Consider the following 23,907-nt stretch of genomic DNA (forward strand, 5'->3'; position numbering starts at 1 on the left):
TGTGAAAACCCATAAGGTGCACTCCCCGTGCCATAGCCCAGCTCCTCTATCGTGGGGCCTGGCCTGATCCTGCTTCCTGGGCAGTTGCGGGACCGCAAAGACGTCCAGCCATGGAGACCCAAGAGCTGCTTTTCAGACGTGGGCCAGAGGAAAGCTCACGGCCACTGGGCTTAAGGTTTAGTATGAGGATTCACATCCCCGGGATTTTCAGTACATTTCCTAGGCTGGCATGAACTTTCTCCCCAGAGCGTCCGTGCTCCGGAGAACTGATGGTGTAAGGGTCGAGGAAGAGGTCTGCACACACCTGAAGAATGCTGCGATGCAAGATAGGCGTCCTGGGCCATCAAGTTCTGACTCTGACCCCCTTTGGCCAAAGGACTCCCAGAGCCACGGCAGCAGAGGCCAAGATTCCACTGGAACCAACCGCTCATCATCTGAATCCCACAAAGCTCCAGGGTAGGTCCTTCTGCCGAGGGGACTCAGCAAAGATGCGAAGCCACAAAGTTCAAGGTGGCAGGCAGGTCACTCCAGCCTGAAGCCAGGCTTCTCGGGGCGGGGGGGGGGGGGGGGGGGGGGGGGGGGGCGTTCAAGAACTCACTACCCTGACACACTCAGCTGCTCACAGGAGTCAGGCCGAATCAGGCGCGACCGCAGTGACTCTGGTCGCAAAGCAAGGATGAGATGACTCACACTTGGTTGAAACAAACAGACCCTGACAACCGGAAAACCTCCTGCGGCTCCTTGATTCCTGTGTGCCCCCCACCCGCAGTCCCGCGTCCCACATGTCCCCTCACCCCTCACTCCCTCTTCCTGCCTCTCCCCCACCCTCATCCCCACTTCCTACTTGTCCTCCCACCCTCATCCCCACTTCCTGCCTCTCCCCCCACCCTCATCCCCACTTCCTACTTGTCCCCCCACCCTCATCCCCACTTCCTGACTCTCCCCCACCCTCATCCCCACTTCCTACTTGTCCTCCCACCCTCATCCCCACTTCCTGCCTCTCCCCCCACCCTCATCCCCACTTCCTACTTGTCCTCCGACCCTCATCCCCACTTCCTGACTCTCCCCCACCCTCATCTCCACTTCCTACTTGTCCTCCCACCCTCATCCCACTTCCTGACTCTCCCCCACCCTCATCCCCACTTCCTACTTGTCCTCCCACCCTCATCCCCACTTCCTGCCTCTCCCCCACCCTCATCCCCACTTCCTGCCTCTCCCCCACCCTCATCCCCACTTCCTACTTGTCCTCCCACCCTCATCCCACCCTTCCTGCCTCTCCCCCACCCTCATTCCCACTTCCTACTTGTCCTCCCACCCTCATCCCCACTTCCTGCCTCTCCCCCACCCTCATCCCCACTTCCTGCCTCTCCCCACCCTCATTCCCACTTCCTACTTGTCCTCCCACCCTCATCCCCACTTCCTGCCTCTCCCCCCACCCTCATCCCCACTTCCTCCTTGTCCTCCCACCCTCATCCCACTTCCTGACTCTCCCCCACACTCATTCACACTTCCTGCCTCTCCCCCACCCTCATTCCCACTTCCTACTTGTCTCCCACCCTCATCCCCACTTCCTGCCTCTACTCCACCCTCATCCCCACTTCCTGACTCTCCCCCACCCTCATCCCCACTTCCTACTTGTCCTCCCACCCTCATCCCCACTTCCTGCCTCTCCCCCCACCCTCATCCCCACTTCCTACTTGTCCTCCGACCCTCATCCCCACTTCCTGACTCTCCCCCACCCTCATCTCCACTTCCTACTTGTCCTCCCACCCTCATCCCCACTTCCTGCCTCTCCCCCCACCCTCATCCCCACTTCCTGCCTCTCCCCCGACCCTCATCCCCACTTCCTGCCTCTCCCCCCACCCTCATCTCCACTTCCTCCTTGTCCTCCCACCCTCATCCCCACTTCCTGACTCTCCCCCCACCCTCATCCCACTTCCTGCCTCTCCCCCCACCCTCATCCCCACTTCCTGCCTCTCCCCCCACCCTCATCCCCACTTCCTACTTGTCCTCCCGACCCTCATCCCCACTTCCTGACTCTCCCCCACCCTCATCCCCACTTCCTACTTGTCCTCCCACCCTCATCCCCACTTCCTGCCTCTCCCCCCACCCTCATCCCCACTTCCTACTTGTCCTCCGACCCTCATCCCCACTTCCTGACTCTCCCCACCCTCATCCCCACTTCCTACTTGTCCTCCCACCTCATCCCCACTTCCTGCCTCTCCCCCCACCCTCATCCCCACTTCCTGCCTCTCCCCCCACCCTCATCCCCACTTCCTGACTCTCCCCCACCCCTCATCCCCACTTCCTCCTTGTCCTCCCACCCTCATCCCCACTTCCTGACTCTCCGCCCCACCCTCATTCACACTTCCTGCCTCTCCCCCCACCCTCAATCCCACTTCCTACTTGTCTCCCACCCTCATCCCCACTTCCTGCCTCTCCCCACCCTCATCCCACTTCCTGCCTCTCCCCCCACCCTCATCCCCACTTCCTGCCTCTCCCCCCACCTCATCCCCACTTCCTCCTTGTCCTCCCACCCTCTCCCCACTTCCTCCTCTCCTCCCACCCTCATCCCCACTTCCTGCCTCTCCCCCCACCCTCATTCCCACTTCCTACTTGTCCTCCACCCTCATCCCCACTTCCTGCCTCTCCTCCCACACTCATTCCCACTTCCTGCCTCTCCCCCACCCTCATCCCCACTTCCTGCCTCTCCCCCACCCTCATTCCCACTTCCTACTTGTCCTCCCACCCTCATCCCCACTTCCTGCCTCTCCCCCCACCCTCATCCCCACTTCCTGCCTCTCCCCCCACCCTCATCCCCACTTCCTGCCTCTCCCCCCACCCTCATCCCCACTTCCTCCTTGTCCTCCCACCCTCATCCCCACTTCCTGACTCTCCCCCCACACTCATTCACACTTCCTGCCTCTCCCCCCACCCTCATTCCCACTGCCTGCCTCTCCCCCCACCCTCATCCCCACTTCCTCCTTGTCCTCCCACCCTCATCCCCACTTCCTGACTCTCCCCCCACACTCATTCACACTTCCTGCCTCTCCCCCACCCTCATTCCCACTTCCTACTTGTCCTCCCACCCTCATCCCCACTTCCTGCCTCTCCTCCCACACTCATTCCCACTTCCTGCCTCTCCCCCCACCCTCATTCCCACTTCCTACTTGTCCTCCCACCCTCATCCCCACTTCCTGCCTCTCCCCCCACCCTCATCCCCACTTCCTGCCTCTCCCCCCCACCCTCATCCCCACTTCCTCCTTGTCCTCCCACCCTCATCCCCACTTCCTGACTCTCCCCCCACACTCATTCACACTTCCTGCCTCTCCCCCACCCTCATTCCCACTTCCTACTTGTCCTCCCACCCTCATCCCCACTTCCTGCCTCTCCTCCCACACTCATTCCCACTTCCTGCCTCTCCCCCCCACCCTCATTCCCACTTCCTACTTGTCCTCCCACCCTCATCCCCACTTCCTGCCTCTCCCCCCACCCTCATCCCCACTTCCTGCCTCTCCCCCCACCCTCATCCCCACTTCCTCCTTGTCCTCCCACCCTCATCCCCACTTCCTGCCTCTCCTCCCACCCTCATTCCCACTTCCTGCCTCTCCCCTCACCCCTCATTCCCACTTGCATGTGAGCTGCTGTTCCCACTGAAGTCATAAGTGATTAGTGTGAACCAGAGTCCCTGGAGCTCTGAGGAGGAGGAGGAGGTGGTGTCTCCATCAGGTGTACTGCCCCTCGATCAGCACTTGGTGATGTCAGCATCTGACCCCTAAGGGTGACGCAAAGTGAGTCAGCCAGTCCATGGTGGCTCACAGTGATGCTGGGCCCCTCACCCCATTGAAAGAGAAATATCTCCTGAAAGGACTTTTTTTTCCCCCCTTTAAGTTGTGAGTAAAAATTAAAGCATGCAGAAGAAAAAGTCAATTCTGAATGACATGCTTTTTATAACTCCTGGCGGTGGAGTGAAAGGGGATAGGAATTTTCCACTAGCTTCCATTGGAATCAGCATGCATGCAAGGCAGTAGGGTTAGGGAGAAGGGGCAGACCTCCAGAACTGAAACTAATTATGGGAAAATGATTCAAGTCCCTTCGTACTTTTACCGCAAGCATTTGGAGAATCACACTGAAAAGTTACTTCCCAAATGGCTTTGGTGTTCAAGGAAATTTGGCTTTTCTATACATTATAAAACGCGCTCGACGTTGAACAAGTGAGGACGGCAGCATGCAAACTATAAATTACATGCAGAAGTGGACCACCTTACTTTTGTAAAACTGGCACACGTCCTGTCCTCCTGCTGCCCGCGCGAACTGCCATCAGCCAGAGGCGACCGTGCTATCCCACAGGATGTAGGCATGTGGCTCTAAGAACGTTCCTCCATAGCACGCTACACTTAAAGTGTTGTCAGCCTGAAAGGGGACGCGGTGCCCAACAACTAGCTTGCAAGAAACGGGGCTGTTTCCCTTAATTGTTTTGGAAGTTAGGAATATTCAAGTACATGTCTTAAGGAAGGTCTGACATAATTACCAGTTCTTTTTGATTTACTGAGGTTCCAATCAACATTTCAAATCACAGAGATTGCAGTTAAAGACACGATGGGGACCAAGGGAAGGAAGGAGAGGGAGTAGATTGAGTGCACACCCTACCAAATGCAGGCTGAGTCAATAAAGATGTTCTAGAGATGTAAGTGATACCAATTATTTACCGGTGGGCTATATTTGCCAGCTAGGCATTGCTCAGCACCTCAAACTTTGGAATCAACTTGGACACTGCCACCCTCATTTCGAGTTCCATGCCGAGTGTCACGTAGTAGTTGCCTTTTGCGGCAGTAACCACCCAAAACCCAGCTTTGCACAGCAGCATAATCTAATAGCGCTGAAACTGTGAGCTACGTTGAGATTCTAATTCTTCTAGTGGTTGGCAGGTGTTAAGTATGGTGGGGCTTCCCTTGAACATAAAACTACATCCCACTGCTCCTCTGGGTTCGCTGCAGGAGCCCAGGGTACCTTGGCAAACCGTTTGGGAACCGTGCTAATTACTTCCATCCAATCATTATGCTAACATAGCTCAGTGAGCATTAAATGCCTGTTTTACCAATGAGAAATCTGAGGCTAAAAAAAGTTGACCGGGTGGGTAGTGTGTAGTTGAGCTGGGATTCACACCCCAGTGTGGGTTTGAGTCTCAGTATCTGTGCTGGAATGACAACTCCACAATAGCTTCAAAAATCACAACCTTTTCCCCGCTTTGATCCAACACAAACAAAGCCACTTTATTTAGGTGGTGGTTTTTTGTTTGTTTGTTTTTGTTTTGTTTGGTTTTGAATCAGGTTGCTCATGCAAGAACTACTTGAATTGGAATAACTCAAAATATGAATAAATTCAATGGAATAATTCATGGATTTCACTTTTCTCAGAGTAATTTTGTTTTCATTCCAATGGGCTAGGGGTAGCACAAGTATTCAGAGAATAGATCATTTTCTTCCTACACTTGAAGCCACTGAACTCCAACAAAATGCAACCCATGACTCAGACATTTATTTATTTATTATTTATTTTTAGACTAATGGGAACTGCATGAATTCTTTCTTGGTCTTCCAAGAGCAAATGCCTTTTATGCTTGATCCGGAAAGAATTGAGTTTCGGAATGTGAAATCACTAATTTACCTAACTGAATACTTTTAACCCTCTTTGGGCAGCTGGAACAGTTTAATCTATAGCTCTCTGCAGTTGCTGTGAAATCACTTTTTCAAAGTTCATTTCTTTAGGCGGTATTTAGGAACAAACAGATGAAAGCTGCAGACAGAGGTAAATAAAATCACTCATAGCAGCTGGGGTCATGGTGTTACAGCAAAATTTGTCAAACATTTCATTTTTAATATCCTTTCCTAAAAAAAACCCAAAAACCTCTTTATTGAGGTCTAAAACACAGGAAGTGTATAAAGTGTACTATTCTTAAATTGACAGCCTCATGAACTTTTAAAATATGAATTTACATGTGCAACCAGCTCTGAGATTAAGATATAAAATATTTCCAGCAGCCCAGAAATGTCCCTCTTGCTCCTTCCCACTTAATAACCTTGCTTGCACCACCTCCAGCACCCCCACCCCCAACATCTCCCACCCAGAAATCATCATCCTGACTTCGGTCACCATTGATAAGTTTGGTCTATTCTCGAACGTGATATAAATGGGATCATGCAGCAAGCATTCTTTTGTGTGTGGCTTCCTTTGCTGCGTGATGCCTGTGATGTCATTTAATTTTAGCAGTAACCTGTTAGGTTATTTTCAAAAATTGAATTGCAGTGCATGAGCACATCAAATCAGTCCCCAGGAGCAACATTTGCAAGTCAAAATAATCATCCTATTGTGAGAAAGTGACTCCTGGAAACTGTTCATTAAAGAATGTCATTTAGCTGTTCCAATTTGGTACCATATAATCAGCCACAAAACGTATCTCAAGTCCTCCTGAGTTGGACAGACCAACAGATCTTATATATAGCAAGTAAGTATGTAAGAAAGGTTACTTTAGTGCAACGTATAACTCTATATGCCATGTCTGTGTCTTATTTAAATGGATTCCTTCTTAGACTGAAATTTTACGCAAATGTTACTTTAGGATAAGTTGGTAATCCTACAGAAATTAGAATAGTGTGCACTTAAACTCCATATGAAGCAGCGGCATCTTCATTTTATGGCCCGTTTTTGCCTGTCTGTTGTTACTCAACCATTGGAGAGCAAATGACTCCCCCAGTTACATGAATGGCATGCCCCTGAAACAAAAGCTTGAAATGAACTCCCTCTAAAAATGAATCAGAAGCTGGTATTTTGTAAAGAAAAGTCTGATACAACATGTATTTTGTAGGAGGATACTCGCTCATTTCAGGTTGGGGGGCATAATTAGAAGCTCACTGATTTGTCCCAAGTCATAATCACTATTTGCAGTTCCCAGCTGAGGCTCTGTTCTCGTGGAGTCCAACTACAGCCATCCCCAGAGCACTGTGTGTGTGGCTTCTGGAACAGTTTCCCCGCGCTGCAAGCCACAGACAGAAGTGGAATGTGCTTAGAGCTCGTGTCCTGTCTTCCAAAGCGAACGGCAGCTCCACTTGGCTGTCGACGTCTCAGAGGTGAACAGTAAATGCTGAAACATACTTAATACGCTTCTTATCGAATTCCAGATCAAGAAATGAAGATGTGTTAAAATGATTTAAAAAAAAAAAAGAAGAAGAAGCCATACTATTTTCTTTTTAAGACTATATTTATTTATTCATGAGACAGAGAGAGAGAGAGAGAGAAAGAGGCAGAGACACAGGCAGAGGGAGAAGCAGGCTCCATGCAGGGAGCCGACGTGGGACTCGATCCCAGGACCCCAGGATCACGCCCTGGGCTGAAGGCAGACAGATGGGGGTCTGCCCAAAGCATACCATTCTGTCTTGCCACATAATTTGGGCACTGAAACTTGTTTTGGTTTTGCTGCACTGTTTCTGATTAGAAAAAAAAAAATTCTACTGTTGATCAGGTTTTAAATAAACTGTCAACATGCTTCAAAATGCATTATGGATTTAAAAATTAGCATGGCATAATTAAACAAACAGTTTGTATTCTGTAATGAGGGTTAAGAAAGAAAGAAGAAGAAAAAAAGATCACTTTGCTTCTGCAAAGCCCAGGCAAGCGTACAATTTCCTAAACTACGTGCACATGGGCCACTGAGTTATGTGAGTGAATATGAAAGGCTTACAGCTTTAAACACTTGTGAGAATGAAGATGGAACCAGAGGTCAAATTAGAGGTAATCTAATATTAGACTTGAGGCGTGGGGGGGGTACACTTTCCCTCCTAAATGGTTCACAAAAACATGAACTTTCGCTGTTATAAAATCATAGAATTAAAAAAGCTGCGGCTACAGCTTTATGGAAATGAGAATGCCGCACTTGCCTAAATATTTCCCGGGGCTATTCCTATTAGTGCAGCAACTCTCGTTTGTGGTTTGGATGGCTTTGTTCAAGGTCAGCGGGTGAAGCCGAAGGCCGCCCGCGCGGCCCCCCTCCACCGTACGTCAGGTGGCATCCGTACGCCAGCTCGCAGAAACATCAAATCAGTGAGGACAGTATACAAGACTATGTCGCTTCCCTTAATCCTAATCCACGGTAATGTGGACAGGATGATGTCCCGGCAAGAAGATGTGAATAGGGCAGAAGATGGCTATCGGCCACACGGAGAAAATACCACAAAAGTACATTTTGCTGACGGCGGGTCGACGGGGGGGCGCCCGTCACACACGAAAGGCGGAATGCCTTATGGCTAAATGCTCATGCGGATTAGTCCGATGCCCATGGTATCCCCCCAACCGTCTGCACCTCAGGGTTTGCTAGCAACAGCAGGAGGAGCAGGAGCGCTGCGGGAGGCCGGCGGTGATGTGCGGAGCCCAGCTCGCAGGCCACTCAAGCCCAATCCCCAGGCCCCCGAGCAAGGCCGCCGCCTTCCCAAGTCCCCGTCCCTGCCTTCCTGTGCGAGGAGCAACACAGGCCTCCTGGCTGCCTCCTACAGAACTAGCTCGCCTTGAAAGCATCTTCAAGACAAAAATAATTTAAATTCCTTTAGCCCTTTCCTGCCTTTCCGGGCCACCTCGTATAGTAATTGTGACACGGGATATTTACTTCATGTTATAGAGAAAAAGAAACAACAACAACAAAAAAAACCTGCGTTAAGGACGATCATGCTGCCGTGTCCCTAGAAATCTCGGCAGGATTTCAGCAAAGCCCGTGAAGACAGAAAGGGACGGCAGGGATAGGGCAGGTAAAGGGCGGAAACGAGCCTTGGGATCTGAATACTTCAGCACAGAAGTGAGAAAGCAACACTGCTCACGCCCGGTGGCACATTTTTTTTAGGGGAGCACAAGTACCTCGGTGCGGCGGTGAGCGTGCGGGGTGGGCCGTGGGCCGCCCGGGGACGAGCTAGGCCTGGGGCCCCGGGTCCTGCGGCCTCCCTCGGAAGGAGGGAAGTCAACACTCTGACTTCTGGGGCCTCGGGCCCCTCAGCTCCTGCCCGTCTATGGTGCTGCACAAATGGGGGCACGGAGCTCGGTGGGCTTCGTCTCCAGTGTGAGGGCGCGTGCGTGTCCGTGGGGACACGCGCTTCGCAGTGCCGCCTGCCGTGCAAAGACCTGACAGCCTACTGCCGCTGTCCCTCCCCGTACACCTGCCGTCCGGGAGGCACGCGCACACTGTTGGACGGAAGAAGAAACCCCCGCTCTGTTTTGCCCAACGGCCTCACCTGATGGCCAGAGCGCGTCTGAGCTGCCGTGGGTCAGGGCGCCGCGGACTGGGCCGGGAGGAAGGAGCAGCGGCGGGGCGGCGCCCGAGGGACCGAGCTGCACCTGCTGCCCCAGAGCGAGGCTGCGGGGGACGCTCCATGTGTGGCCCCCGGGCCTGGGGCACTGCCCTCCGCTGCACACGGCAGGCCCTCTGCCAGGGAGGCCGTAGGCCGGGCCACTCGGGGAGCGACGTCCTCCGTGGCAGACTGGCCCTGGCGCCGGGGCTGGCGGGCACAGGGCTCCAGGGCACCCCCGGCCTGGTGGCCCAAGCTGGGTGCCCACCCGAGCAGCCACGCCGTGCCTGAGGTCGTGCCCTGAGGCCATGCCCGAGGCCGTGCCCCCACCACGGGCACTGGAGCCGCCCTGTCTCGCCGCAGGTGGTGGTCGGGGGGTGGCTCTCCGGCTCCCCGTCGCCACCGTGGGGGCCCACCGAGCCCCGCAGCCGCCCCGCCCCGGCCTGTCCTGCTGCCTGCATGCCTCTGGCTAGGCCCTGGTCCGGGGAACACCCAAGCGAAGGCATAGGACAGTCAAGCGAAATTGCCATATTAATGGATGAATAAAGAAACACAGATTTAATATATAAAGAAATATACCCTGTACACGACATATATGTTCATATACAAGGAAATTCATATAAAACCATCTTGCAGATGCAAACTGCTATTACCATTCTTGCTTTATATAAGCAAACACATCATTTTAGAATATCTGCTGCATTTATTGGCTCTGCTGCCTCGGGAGTACCTACAAGGTGTTGGGAGCCAGAGCTCTAGCAAACGTTGGGGTAAATACATATGTACCATAAGAACCCTTTTAAAAGCCACACACATGTAAAACATGGCACCTTTTCCCATATGAAATGCCCCAATTCATTTATGTTACTATACCAGCCTCAGTGTACTTAAGAGGGCGTATATGTAAAATGGCTGATACTGATGAAAAAAATAGCCATTTTATCAGTAGGAAATGACTGGGATGCTTTGAGGGGAAAAATACACTCTCTCCTGAGGGAAACATGCAAAGAGGCAAAGAGATGCGAGCTTATGGGATGAAAACCCCCAATTAAATAATGAAGAGAGATATGTAGTTACACTCACAGATTAAGTAAAGAAATATGGCTTAAGGGAGCATAGATATACTGTATTCAAATTATTTAAAATTTTGTCAGTCACAGGAGGGGGACAAGCTATTAACTTCAGCGTGGCACCGACTGATGCATGCAGCTCTACTCCCCATCACGTTTTCACGCTCATAGTCATCAACATGCACACTTTCCGTCTCTTTATGACCAGTGAAAATAGGAAAGGGGTTATCTTTTTTGTAGTTAAGTAAAACTATTTTTATTTGAGATAACATGATAATCTTTTTAAAATTTTTAAATTTATTTTTTTGTATATTTTTTATTGAGGTTTGATTTGCCAACATATAGCATAACACCCAGTGCTCATCCCATCAAGTGCCCCCCAGTGCCTGTCACCCAGTCACCCCCACTCCCTGCCCACCTCCCTTTCCACCACCCCTTGTTCATTTCCCAGAGTTAGGAGTCTCTCATGGTCTGTCACCCTCTCTGACATTTCCCACTCATTTTCTCTCCTTTCCCCTATAATCCCTTTCACTATTTTTTATATTCCCCATATGAATGAGACCATATAATGTTTGTCCTTCTCCAATTGACTTATTTCACTCAGCATAATACCCTAGGTCCATCCACGTTGAAGCAAATGGTGGGTATCTGTCGTTTCTAATGGCTGAGGAATATTCCGTTGTATACATAAACCACATCTTCTTTATCCATCATCTTTCGATGGACACCGAGGCTCCTTCCACAGTGTGGCTATTGTGGACATTGCTGCTAGAAACATCGGGGTGCAGGTGTCCTGGCGTTTCCCTCCATCTGTATCTTTGGGGTAAATCCCCAACAGTGCAATTGCTGGGTCGTAGGGCAGGTCTATCTTTAACTCTCTGAGGAACCTCCACATAGTTTTCCAGAGTGGCTGCACCAGTTCACATTCCCACCAACAGTGCAAGAGGGATCCCCTTTCTCCACATCCCCGCCAACATTTGTGGTTTCCTGTATTGTTAATTTTCCCCATTCTCACTGCTGTGAGGTGGGATCTCATGGTGGTTTTGATTTGTATTTCCCTGATGGCCAGTGATGCGGAGCATTTTCTCATGTGCTTGTTGGCCATGTCCATGTCCTCCTCTGTGAGATTTCTGTTCATGGCTTTTTCCCATTTCAGGATTGGATTGTTTGTTTCTTTGGGTGTTGAGTTTAATAAGTTCTTTATAGATCTTGGATACTAGCCCTTTATCTGCTAGGTCATTTGCAAATATCTTCTCCCATTCTGCAGGTTGTCTTTTAGTTTTGTTGACTGTTTCTTTTGCTGTGCGAAGGTTTTTATTCTGATTAAGTCTCAACGGTTCATTTTTGCTTCTCTTTCCCTTGCCTTCATGGATGTATCTTGCAAGAAGTTGCTGTGGCCAAGTTCGAAAAGGGTGTTGCCTGTGTTCTCCTCTAGGATTTTGATGGAATCTTGTCTCACATTTAGACCTTTCATCCATTTTGAGTTTATCTTTGTGTCTGGTGTAAGAGAGTGGTCTAGTTTCATTCTTCTGCATGTAGATGTCCTTTTTCCAGTGCATAGTCTTTCCTCCTTTGTCAAATATTAGTTGACCATAGAGTTGAGGGTCCACTTCTGGATTCTCTATTCTGTTCCATTGATCTATGTGTCTGTTTTTGTGCCAGGACTACACTGTCTTGATGACCACAGCTTTGTAGTACAACCTGAAATCTGGCATTGTAATGCCCCCAGCTACGGTTTTCTGTTTTAATATTCCCCCTGGCTATTCGGGGTCTCTTCTGATTCCACACAAATCTTAAGATGATTTGTTCCAACTCTCTGAAGATAGTCCCTTGTATTTGTTTTTTTTTTTTTTTTTTTTTAGTCCCTTGTATTTGTATAGGGATTGCATTGAACCTATAAATTGCCCTGGATAGCATAGACATTTTCACAATATTGATTCTTCCAATCCATGAGCATGGAATATTTTTCCATCTCGTTGTGTCTTCCTCAATAAGAAAGGGGTTATCTAGATACAGTATCAAATAACAAAAGGTCACTCATAAACTATTAATAGAAACAAGCTAAAAAGATAGAACAAATTAGTTATAGGAAGTACTTGAAAGAGCCTCTGTGGGGTGGGCTCCATGGAGTGATGCTGATGGAGACAGGTTTGCTTATTAACATCCTAGAAAACCTTAAGTGCCTAACTCCGGCCATGGAGAGAAAGGACTGAAATGACAGACAGTCAATGGTAGGCACACGGCTTTGGTATGGACTTTTCTAGGCTGGAAAAATTCAAGTATGGCATCAATACGAAGAGGAAACAGGAGAACTTTCCAGCCGACGGAGCATCTGAACACTATCTCCAGTGTATGAGCAACATATTTGCCTGCCGACTCCTGCTAGTGTTTCAGAGGACAAAGATGTGCTTGGGCCATGAGTCCTCAGCCTTTTCCTCTTTAACCTCCACATGTCACCCTAAATACTGCTGAGCACTTAGGAAGTAGAATCCCTAGATTTAAACACACGCGCACACACACCTCCACACACTTTATAAGGAGCGGGAAGAAAGCCCATTTTGCCACTTTTCTGTCTGAAACCTCAAAAGATATTTCAGTTTCTTCATGACAGGGAACCAAGAACATTAGGTCAAAAGCCTTCCAAACAGAAAATCCCTGGATTTAATAATCTTGCCTCCAAGTTTTCAAGCTAATTTTAAGAGCACATGCTTTGCGTGTTGTTATGAGGGTGTGTGGGCACACACAGCTTCCATATCCCAAGCAAACAAGAACATCAATCTGTAGTGTGAGGAGATCTAAAAATCAACGAAACAAGTACAGAATGTTTTTTTGGTATTAAAAGGCAACCCAGCAGCACCATGGAGGCCTTTGAGGAGGGCATGCGATGGGGCAGTGTATAGCCGTGGAAGGGGGAAGGAGACTCAGGCCAAGGCAGATGGCAGGCGAGGGCTGGAGGTCAAAGTAGCCTAAGGCTCTGGCGTAGCCAGGAGGCAAGGTGCACCGAGGAAAGCAGGCCGGGAGACTGGAGAGGACAGATGGGAAGGAGTATGGGCCGCCAAGTGAGGGAATCTGCACTTCATCTTACAGGCACAACCATGAGGGAGTAATGTGAGCCGCTGAGCAACCACAACACTCAGGGAGGGGCGACTTGTGTGCAGTTAGGGGCTTTGTGACCATCCAGACACAGAAGAGGATGCTGAACACCGGGTGAGAAGATGGGACCAAGTCAGGAGGGAGTCCTGACGTAGCAAAGAAACATTCTTTGAGGGTGCGTGTGTGTGCAAGAGAGTAATTTGTTTCTACGTTGAAATGCTAGCGATAAAGTGTTTGCAGTGAAACCTCCTGCAATTTGTTGGTTTCCTAGGGAAATTAGAGCATTCAGAGGACAAAAACTAATTAGTTAGAAAAGGTTATCAGGACACGGAGCTTTATTTAAAAAGAAAAGACCTCTCAACCAAGGACTATATAGTTGGTACGGGACCAAGATCACAATCTCGAAGTTGGGGATAGTTTTCGTACATTATCTGTGTTTTCCTTTCCCCAGCCAATTTCAAGATTACTTTCCTTTTGGTCGAAAAAATGATGATGATAATCTTGGTGAGATGAAATGTGGCAAGGGAAGCATTTTAACATGTAATCAATCTGCCATAGTTACCTTGCAAACAAACGTATTTTTCCTGTCAAATTTAATCATTCCAAATGTTGGAGGAGTAATCAAAAACCCCGGGACATATTTTACATCTATCTATCTTATCTATCTATCTATCTGTCTATGTTAAAATAGTTTACTCTGGTTGCTTGAACTCCAATGCATTGCCAACTTGAAAGGCTATGCTTAGGGTGCACTCTTTTTTAGTAAATCGAACCAATACTGAGCAACAACCTCATGCAACTACAATGACAGCGATAGCCTTGAAATGTTCATGGAATTTAGATAATTTACTTGAGCTCTAAGGAGAGAGAAACAGCTCAAGGACCCACATTTTTAGTGCTTAGACCAATGATTTAAGAAGGGGGCAAAATGACCGTGCACACCATCCTTCAAAATGTAAGGGGGACCTTTTTTTGGGAGGCACTTGGACCCATGAATCGGAATCACCACATGATCATCTTCTGACATGAGGGCAACGTCAAACATTCCTGCAAGACATGAGTGTGTGAAGCCACCCGTGTGAAAGGAGGAAGAACCCCATCTCCTCCCTGGGGAGGGTCAAGTATCTTGGAACTGTTTTGAGAAAAGCAGCTAAGTGCAGATGACAAAGACAGAAAGGGCTGCCCAAGGAGAGTGGAACACGACACTGCCCACGGGGCAGAGGAGATCTCAGTCATCTCACATTTTCCCTTGAACAAAGTCTTCCTTACGCTAGGACAGAATGGCACTGGGCAGATTTCTATATTTCTGGGCTTCAGTTGCAGGCAGTAAAAAACAAGTGATACTAAACAGAAATACATTCCTGGGCAATAAATGAGGAAAGAAGGAAGAGGACTAAGTACGGCTTCTCTGTTGTGAAAGAGTACTCAGTTGTCACAGCACCCATTTCTCCTAAAATCTTATTTTCACTGCTTCAAGTGTAAGAGCACAAACCTTTTTGGAAATCAACACAAAAATGTCTACTTCTTTTTTTTTTTTTTAATATTTATTTACTGATTCATGAAAGACACAGACCAAGAGAGAGAGGCAGAGACACAGGCAGAGGAAGAAGTAGGCTCCCTGCAGGGAACCCAGTGTGGGACTCAATCCCACATCCTGGGATCAGACCTGAACTGAAGGCAGGTACCCAACTGCTGAGCCACCCAGGCATCCCCCCAAAATGTCTACTTCTTGATATCGCTGTCTGTTCCTCATTCATCCCCCAGACCTCAATGAGATACTGGGTATCATCTAGGATTTTACTTTACTGAGTCGTACATACCCTATACAGACGCTATCTGCATGTATACTGTGGACATAAGCGCTCTAGGTACCCCCGCAGCACACGCATACGTGTATCTGTAATTTGCTTCCATGTAACACTAACGACACCCACACACCCACCACATGCATGCACTTTGTCGTCCCCAAAGCCTGAAAAATACTGACTTAAAAAGCGTTCTGCATTCTATTGTTTTCAAGCTTAGAAAAAGTTATGGTAATAATGTTAAAATTTTCTACTTATAAAAATTGGGTCTTTTATGGTTTTTAAAGTGCTTGAGTCTGATTTTAAATAGGAAGTTGACTTTAAAATGTCGGATTATAAATAAGCTTCTCAAATGTGTCTTGATGGTTGTAACCACTTTTGACCTGTAGTTCTAAGATGGGGGGAGGGACCAAAGGACCCCCTTTCCTCCTCTGGTTATATGATTTAGAGTGACAACGGACCAAATCATTTTTATTTTAGTGCTTAAGTACTAAAATCAATAAGGGAATTAAGACCTTTATTACACTAGTTTATAAATTATTACTTCAGAGTATGGACTTGAACCAAACTCCAGCTTGAACATATCTTTAATAAGCCCAAACTTTCCAGAATAAGTCTTTCTAAATATTATCTTTGCTGGGTGTTAAGAGTAACTAAGACAACTCCTCTGGATGACTTATTTAGCTTTAACTTTAACCTCAAAAATTCTATTACTCCCATGGTGATGAGAAAGAGGGAGAGTGTCTGCGTGTGTGAGAGAGTATGTGAACGAGAGAGAGAGCAGAGAGAGAGAGGGAGGGACGGAAAGGAGAAATAAACTTCTGTCGAGTTCTTATAAATTGTCTCTTCAAATCATAAAATTAAAATTTTAAAAAGGCAGGGGAAGGGAGGAAGCATAAATTAAGAAAGAACATAGCCACGAAAATGCTTGGGCTAGTTATCAACCAGCCAGTTAACTCAGGCTTCACAAGGGTTTCACTCTTCAGATTTTATGAAGTTGGTATTAGAGATATTTCTTGGACTGTCAAAGAATAGCACGTGATTTCATGTTTTTACAGTGGTCTATCTATTTTGGTTCATATGGAGAAGGAAAGGCTTCACCTGTGAGACTTTTCAAGTGATGAAGCTGCAGGAATGGTCAGGTTTTGCACTATCTGCCCGGTGACTGGGAGAACCAGGGAGCGCCCATTAACCCTGGCCATAACGACAAGGAGGGAGATGGAACGTGCACGGTGGAGGGGCAGAGTCAATGGCAAGCAAGAAATGCAAGCAGTAAACCCACAGTTCTAATACCAATCCTGAGACTCTCCCAAGGCACAGTTTATAAGTTGCACCAACCAAGAAGCCTTGGACTCTAAGGGAGAAACACTACCCTCCCCATTCTGCTTTCTCACTCTTACAGGCAGAAGTACAGAATTACTCCGTGGTTAAGACTGTAGGAGAAACGATGTTTGGTGACTGGTTCTGTGAATGGTTTCTGTGCAGAGAATTACAAGTTTTAAAGAAAGGCATTACAAGCAGTTTTAAACTCATCTTTCAATTGTTCGATTGAATTAAAAAAAATTCTCAGTTATAACTATGAAGAAAAAAAATAAAAATAGGGCTTTCTGTCCTCGTGAACTTGTACTTTGGGTTAATGAATAGAATTGTGGCTCCTACCGGAGGATACCATGCAATACAAAAATGAAAGGAAATTACTTTTTAAGTATCCAACGTTATATATGCACACGGTGACTGTAAAAGCAGGGCTTAGCTGATCCTTCAAACATGTCTCTGACCAGTAAGAAACACTGTTTGGTACAGGAGGACATTGGGCAACCCTAAAGTTAAGCAACATCCCCAGACTGGAGGAAGAATAGGAGAGCAAGTGTCCACAGCCCAAAGCCCCCATGCTCTTTCCCACACACTGGACATCCCACATTTATATTTAATGACGTGATCTTACTGCCAAAGACATAGGTATCTATGCCCACAGCAGTGGAATTAGCTTCTTCACTCCCTTGTGTTGAGTTGGCATTGCACACACACCCAGCATGTGAAGTGATGAAGGTCCTACTTTGCCTGGCACCTGATGTGATGAACTTGTGAAAACTCATACATGTTAGGAAAGACTTAATGGGTCCCATGTGTGATGAACAAGGTAAAAGCCAAGCAGAGGTGCCCGCAGAACGCGGGACTGAGTGATGCTGTGAGTGATGGGGTAATCCAACGGTGAGCCATTCCTCATACTCTATCTTAGTCTTCCCAAGTCTCTGTTTCAAGAAACTACGAGTCTAGAATGTGAGAGAAACAGTGATGCTTCGTAGAATCAAATGTTCCTGTTCTGCCAAACGTGGACAGACCTGCAGCTTGACAAGCCTGCTGACAGCACCACCCTCTGCCCACCTCTGAGCTGGGGCCTCACTGCCTCCCCTGCCGGCCAAGGTGTGGCCTTCCAGAGGTGACCAAAAACAACCATCACACACACACACACAAAAATCACTCTGTCCTGCACATGATGTGACTAAGCTGCCAGATTTTAAGTCAACATAAAACCACACTGCATTGTACTGCTAGTGAGAAAACCAACCAACCAACCAACCAATCAACCAACCAACCAACCAGCAAGATTAGAGCAAGGCACAGGTCTTCCAAAAGATTTTTTTAAAGGAAAGGGAAAATATTGAGGGATGAGGTTTTTGATCATTTGTCCGCTGTGTTTCTGATACATGTTATCTTCCAGCTTGAGAATTACATACAGGACAACATGAAGAAAGAGATGGTAGAGATGCAACAGAATGCAGTACAGAACCAGACTGCCGTGATGATAGAAATTGGAACAAACCTACTAAATCAAACAGCAGAGCAAACACGGAAGTTAACAGATGTCGAAGCACAAGTAAGCACTAAAACAAAATGTGTAATGGTCCAGCTAGATTAGCTACTAGCAAGAAATTGAGCCACATGGTTACCTGATTCAATAGTGGGAAAATGAAGAAACTGTGAAGGTAGCAGGAAAAAAAATGATATGAAAATAAAAATTTGTAGTTAGATAAGAATTTAAAATCAGGAAACATATTTTCATCTTTTTTTTTCCTTAAAGATTTATTTATTTATTTTAGAGAGGGAAGTGGCAGGGGAGGGCAGAGGTGAGGGAAAAGGGAGGGAGAGAGAGAGAGAGAGAGAGAAAGAGAGAGAATCCCAAGCAGACTCGTCACTGAGCATAAAGCCAGACATGGGGCTCCATTCCATGACCCTGAGATCATGACCTGAGTGGAAATCAAGAGTCAGACATTCAACTGTCTGGAGCCACCCAGGTGGCTGTTTTCATCTTTAATACTGAGGTTAAATTATATTTTTTCTACTAAAGACCTGTGAGTCATTTCATATGATGCATACTTGACAGCTACATAAGTGCCCTTCTGCCTCGCTGGGTATCTTCTGGATAAGTTCTTAACTGTTTCATGCATTTGAGAAATGAAAGGCACCGAAGCAGAGTGTAAGAAACTTTGTTCTTCAATCTAACTTTTAAGATACAACCAAATCTCAAGGAACTGTGAAAACAATTTGTGGCATAAGTTTATAGACAAAGTGGCAAAGAGTTTACAAGCAGCAGTGGTCGTGGCACCGAGGGCTTACCCATCTGCAGAAGGCCTCAAGTTCCCTGATGGCTCGAGCCCCGCCATCAATGGGGTGAGTGAATCTGAGCAAGGCACCCGCTTCTGTGGACCTTGGGGGTTTTAACTGTAAAGTGAGGGCTGGGTCTTAGACTGGCTGCACCCTTTTAGCTCGCAGATTTTACGAGCTGCTGATTAATAGCAGTAGGAGAGAGGAATATGAAGATAACAAAATGATAACACCAAGACATTAAACATCAAAACAAAATTCATCAAGTCATGCCAAATGACACACAACCTGTGACTGAATAAGAATAGTCCACTGGGACAGAGTGGGTGGGGATGAGAGTGCGGGACACCCGGGGGGCTCAGTTGGTGAAGCACCTGCCTTTGGCTCAGGTCATGATGCCAGGATCCTGGGATCGAGTTCCACATGGAGCCCCCTACTCAGTGGGAAGTCTTCCCTCCCCTGGACCCCTCCCTCCACTCATGCTGCCTCTCTCTCATAAATAAATAAAAACTTAAAAGAAAAAAAAAAGAATACTCCTGGTGAGAAAAAGGACTATGGGTGGAATTTATTAAGATGCTCCAAGTTCAAGTCTCTTCATTGTTGAATCTGCATTCTGATTCCTAACTCTGGCTTCTTTATAGGTTTATGAAGTCAGTACCTCCCTAACTTCTGCAAAGTATTATTCCTATATGCTACTTCAGCTAAAAGAAATGTCAGATATGAACAGAAGGGGATATGATGTAAGGGAAACAACAAGCCTCCCAGCTGTAATAAGATCACATCTAGGATGGTACAAGTGTTCTTACACTGTCTCCCTAAGAAGTGCTGGATAAAGTAGGGGAAAACATGAGGAAAGTGGTAGGAGAATAAAAGATTTTTATCTGAGGACAGAATAAGAAGTTACTTCTTGCGAGATCTTTCCACAATATTAGAACAATGTAGGAAAAATATAGCTGTATTACATGATGGATCACAAGGTATGAAAACTGTAATCCCAAAAGGTAATAAGAGCTAAAAACAAAAAGATAAAAATCTTAAAGTAAATGTATCAATATATTCACAGTTAATCATTAAAATAAATCATAATGCTCAACTCACATCCCTTTGTTGACAGCAAAACTGGTGGGGAAATCGAGCTCATCCAAAAAATGTCTGGGGAGTGTAACATTTCTTATATCTTCAGGTGGAAATAAAGTGTAAGACATAAGGCAATGCTGTGTGAGGCAGGCTTTTTTTATTGAGCTTTGGATCACATGATTTTTAAAAAAAAAATCTATTGTGAAACTAGGTTCAGATGATCCATGATAAGAGGAAAATCAGGAGATGACGGAGAAGAAAACAGCCTATAATGTCCAACTAAACATTAAAATGGCTGAACCTAAGGATGTCAAGGGACTGAATTACACACCAAACCTAATACGGCACTGCTGAGCAATTACTGTGTGAAATGGGTTTAAATCCAAACACAACATTTTCTGATTAGAAGATTCCTATATCCTGTGAGAGTGAGAGGCTATTCAACCGGACAATGAGAGATAGGTGGAGGTCTGAGAGCTTAGAGGAAACAGGCAACCACCTGACCTGGATAATTTAGGCAGTCACCTGCAGCTGGGAGGCTCTGGGAACATGATGAAAACCTCACCATTGATGCTGGGTCAGTCGGGACCTACATGCCATCCTCCCCACCTCTGGCCCACTGTGCTCATTTTATGGCTCTTAGGAATTGAATAAAAGACCCAAGTGGCCAGTTCCCTTTAGCAATAACCAATAGAGAGTATTTGGGCCCAAAGGAGATGTAGGCCAAATCTATAGTCCAGGTGTTAATACTAAAATCCAACCTTTCTGCTGGCCAACGCCTTCACTCATTCATAAGAATGTTCATGGTGTGAACTCGTCCTGCGTTGACTAAGGACAGGGCTATCCTGAAAGCTGCTCGGTGGGACCCAGCCAAGCCTTTTATGAATGACACCGACCCTGAGCAAACAATGGTTCTTTCAAGGACCCTTATTCTTGGGCAACAATTCTGCCTTAAGCTTACACGTGATGTCACATCCTGAATAACCATGACCCAGAGGATGTGAGTAACAGACTCTTCCTGCTAGAAGGCAGCCAAACGCCAAGGAATTCATCCTCAAAGTTGTTAGAACACAATGGGAACAGAGATATTGCATATGGCATAGGCCAGAGAGGCCCATGGAGCAAAACTGAGCTCCTACTTCATAGTGATGTATTATTGTTTCCTATTTGGTTAATATTTTTTAAATCAAAAAAAGAGAAACAGAAAACAAAAAGCTAAACATGTGAATACAAACTAGGAAATTTCAGGTTAAAAATGAGCTATAGTTTTATAGAATGAAAGCATGTGACTTCTAATCATGTCGTGTACTGATAAATAAGAGAACATTTAGTTTTGAGCGGAACCAAGAACCTTTTCCATTTACCAACAACTTCTGATGTATTAAATATGACCATTTATATGGCCACTTGTCTCACCGTGTGAAAAGAAAGGCTGAAACATGGCAAAACAAGAAGAACAGCATTATAGTATTTGACACAAATACCACTGTCCAGAACTACTAAACATTTTCCAAAAAAAGACACGGTGGAAAAAAAAAAAAACAACCCACATTCTGATGCAATCCAGGACTACAAGTGCTTTCCGAAAATGAAGAATATGCCAAAATAAGATACTTGGGTACATAAAAAAATGCTTTAGTTATGTTTTCCTGTAATTTAGCTGACTTAATTAAAAGGAAGTTATATGTAACTTTAAAAATGACAAATGGGAATTTTATTTTGTTGCATTTAGGTATTAAATCAGACAACAAGACTTGAACTTCAGCTTCTGGAACATTCCCTTTCCACCAACAAATTGGAAAAACAGATTTTGGATCAGACCAGTGAAATAAACAAATTGCAAGATAAGAACAGGTAATTAAAACACACAAAAAATCTATAATTCAGAATTTCACACTTTCTGGATCTGAAAGCCTATTTCATGTGAAATTAATTGTAAGCATGGCTTCCAGAATGTCAGATTTCTTAATATGTAGCATCAGGATCAGACACCTCAGAAAGGTCGAGAGTGGGTATGGGAAAAAATATGGAAGTGGCTATGCCTTCTAACCCAGTCTTCCATTTTTTCATCTTCTGGCCCCTTAAAGAGTCTCTCTTCCAGTGATTTCCCCAAACTCTACCTCAGTACTGCACAAATTAACCTATGACAAAATAACGCCAGTATCATGGAGTAAAAGTAACACTGGCCTAGGCATTTTAATAGCTCCTTCACCTCTGGGAACTTCGTTGTTTCCAATGCAGAATGATCCACAGCCAGAAAACTACCTTTAAACTGTAAACAATGCGCATGTCATGATACAATGGTTACTCTTAAGAATATGGCCAAGTAAAAACAGAAGTTAATAATAAATATATTGTTCATATTTGAATAAGATCTAGAAAAATCCCAAGAAAACCCATACAAAAACAGGTTGAGGTGATTGGTGGGGATTTTCAAAGGCTTATTGCAGTTGAGGATGTTATGAGGCTAAGTGTGCTTATTCACCTGTTTCTAACCAAGACTGCTGTATGTGTGACACGGAGAATGGTACTGTATTTCACAGCGACATAATTTCAATTACATAATTCTTTATTCTCAACCAAAAAAACCAACAAACTTCTTGTCTTAAACTTACTATCTTACAATCATTGTTTCCTGTTAATTGGGAACTCAGCTGAAATAATTCTTTCTGTTCTTTGGGTAACAAGTTTAACTCATGACTGAGGGTTTTGAAAAGCAAATAGATTTTTTAAAAAAAAATTTTTTATGATAGTCACACACAGAGAGAGAGAGAGGCAGAGACACAGGCAGAGGGAGAAGCAGGCTCTATGCACCAGGAGCCCGACGTGGGATTCGATCCCGGGTCTCCAGGATCGCGCCCTGGGCCAAAGGCAGGTGCTAAACTGCTGCGCCACCCAGGGATCCCCACAAATAGATTTTTTAATTCAAGTACTTTTCTTTAGGTTTCATTTTTTTTCTTCTGCAGAGTAGTAAATAAAAGTTTGAGACCAAAATTGAGATGCAACAATCTCTCCAATTTCATTTTCTTAAGATGGTTTTATTTAATAATGTTCTATTATTTAATGATGCGGTAATGGGAAGATACGGGGGCTGAATGACTACTTTAGTTGCTTGCCAGAACAATACTGTCTGGGCCATGTCCAGTTTGTTGAATGCAGCCTGGAACTGAAAACTGTTCCTTCCTTACATTTCTAATTTCATATGCTGATATTATTGATATTAACACTGATATTATTCATTAAGTCAGTTTTGTTACCAGAGTATCATCTTTGTAAATAATCGCCAAATCATATTGCCTCTTGCCTAGAGTAGTATAAAGCTTATTCTCAAGTTTAGATACACTGCTTAATGTTCTCACTTATTACAAGTAAACTTTGTTATACTCAGTCAGCTGGAATTGCTTTTGAAATACAACCAACAACTTTCCCTACATCTTTTGATCATCCATGATAGGGCGAAATTTCTTTGTATGTTAAAGCTGGACAATGTATAAAACAGGAATTCCACCCATCCTGAAGTTTGCTGTATTTTCCGGCTACTCTTGCATATGTGGTCTTTCACATTTTTTTCACTTAAATCTTTCACATTTTCCCCCAATTTAATCTGGGGAATTTTTCAGTTTCACACAATTTTCCAATACTGTGTATCTAGTTTTATAGGATACTCAATTTAAACAACACATTTCTTCCATAAAACCACCTTGTCAAACACACCTAACAAACTACAGTTTTACGTAACTTACAACAGCAGTGCGGGTCAACTTGAATGGCAAATATCTCACTCAGACACTAGAGTTGTAAATGGACTGTTTCTGAATGACCTGCCAAAGTACAGACCCTGAAAGGGATAGCTTCTTATCAATGGCCTTGTCCTAAAAACCACACATAACAAATCTATACCTGCAGGAAGAATAGTCTTTTTAGCAGCTG

At 45.9% G+C, this 23,907-nt stretch overlaps 2 protein-coding genes across 6 annotated transcripts in view; one reads left to right on the forward strand and one right to left on the reverse strand.

The window, feature by feature from the left end:
• MCPH1 (microcephalin 1) overlaps window positions 1-23,907 on the reverse strand; it is a 232,876-nt gene that overhangs the window by 84,132 nt on the left and 124,837 nt on the right. The window lies entirely within an intron of this gene.
• The window catches only part of ANGPT2 (angiopoietin 2), a 56,167-nt gene that overhangs the window by 11,901 nt on the left and 20,359 nt on the right, over window positions 1-23,907 (forward strand). The window contains exons 2-3 of one of the 2 annotated variants that reach the window (XM_041751946.1): window positions 18,017-18,172; window positions 21,710-21,831. In XM_041751946.1, the coding sequence (XP_041607880.1) occupies window positions 18,017-18,172; window positions 21,710-21,831 (278 nt within the window). The remainder of the gene's footprint in view (window positions 1-18,016; window positions 18,173-21,709; window positions 21,832-23,907) is intronic. The other variant, XM_041751947.1, reaches the window with a different exon arrangement.

This window comes from Vulpes lagopus, chromosome 4 (genome assembly GCF_018345385.1).
Source record: "Vulpes lagopus strain Blue_001 chromosome 4, ASM1834538v1, whole genome shotgun sequence".
Classification (NCBI taxonomy): Eukaryota; Metazoa; Chordata; class Mammalia; order Carnivora; family Canidae; genus Vulpes; species Vulpes lagopus.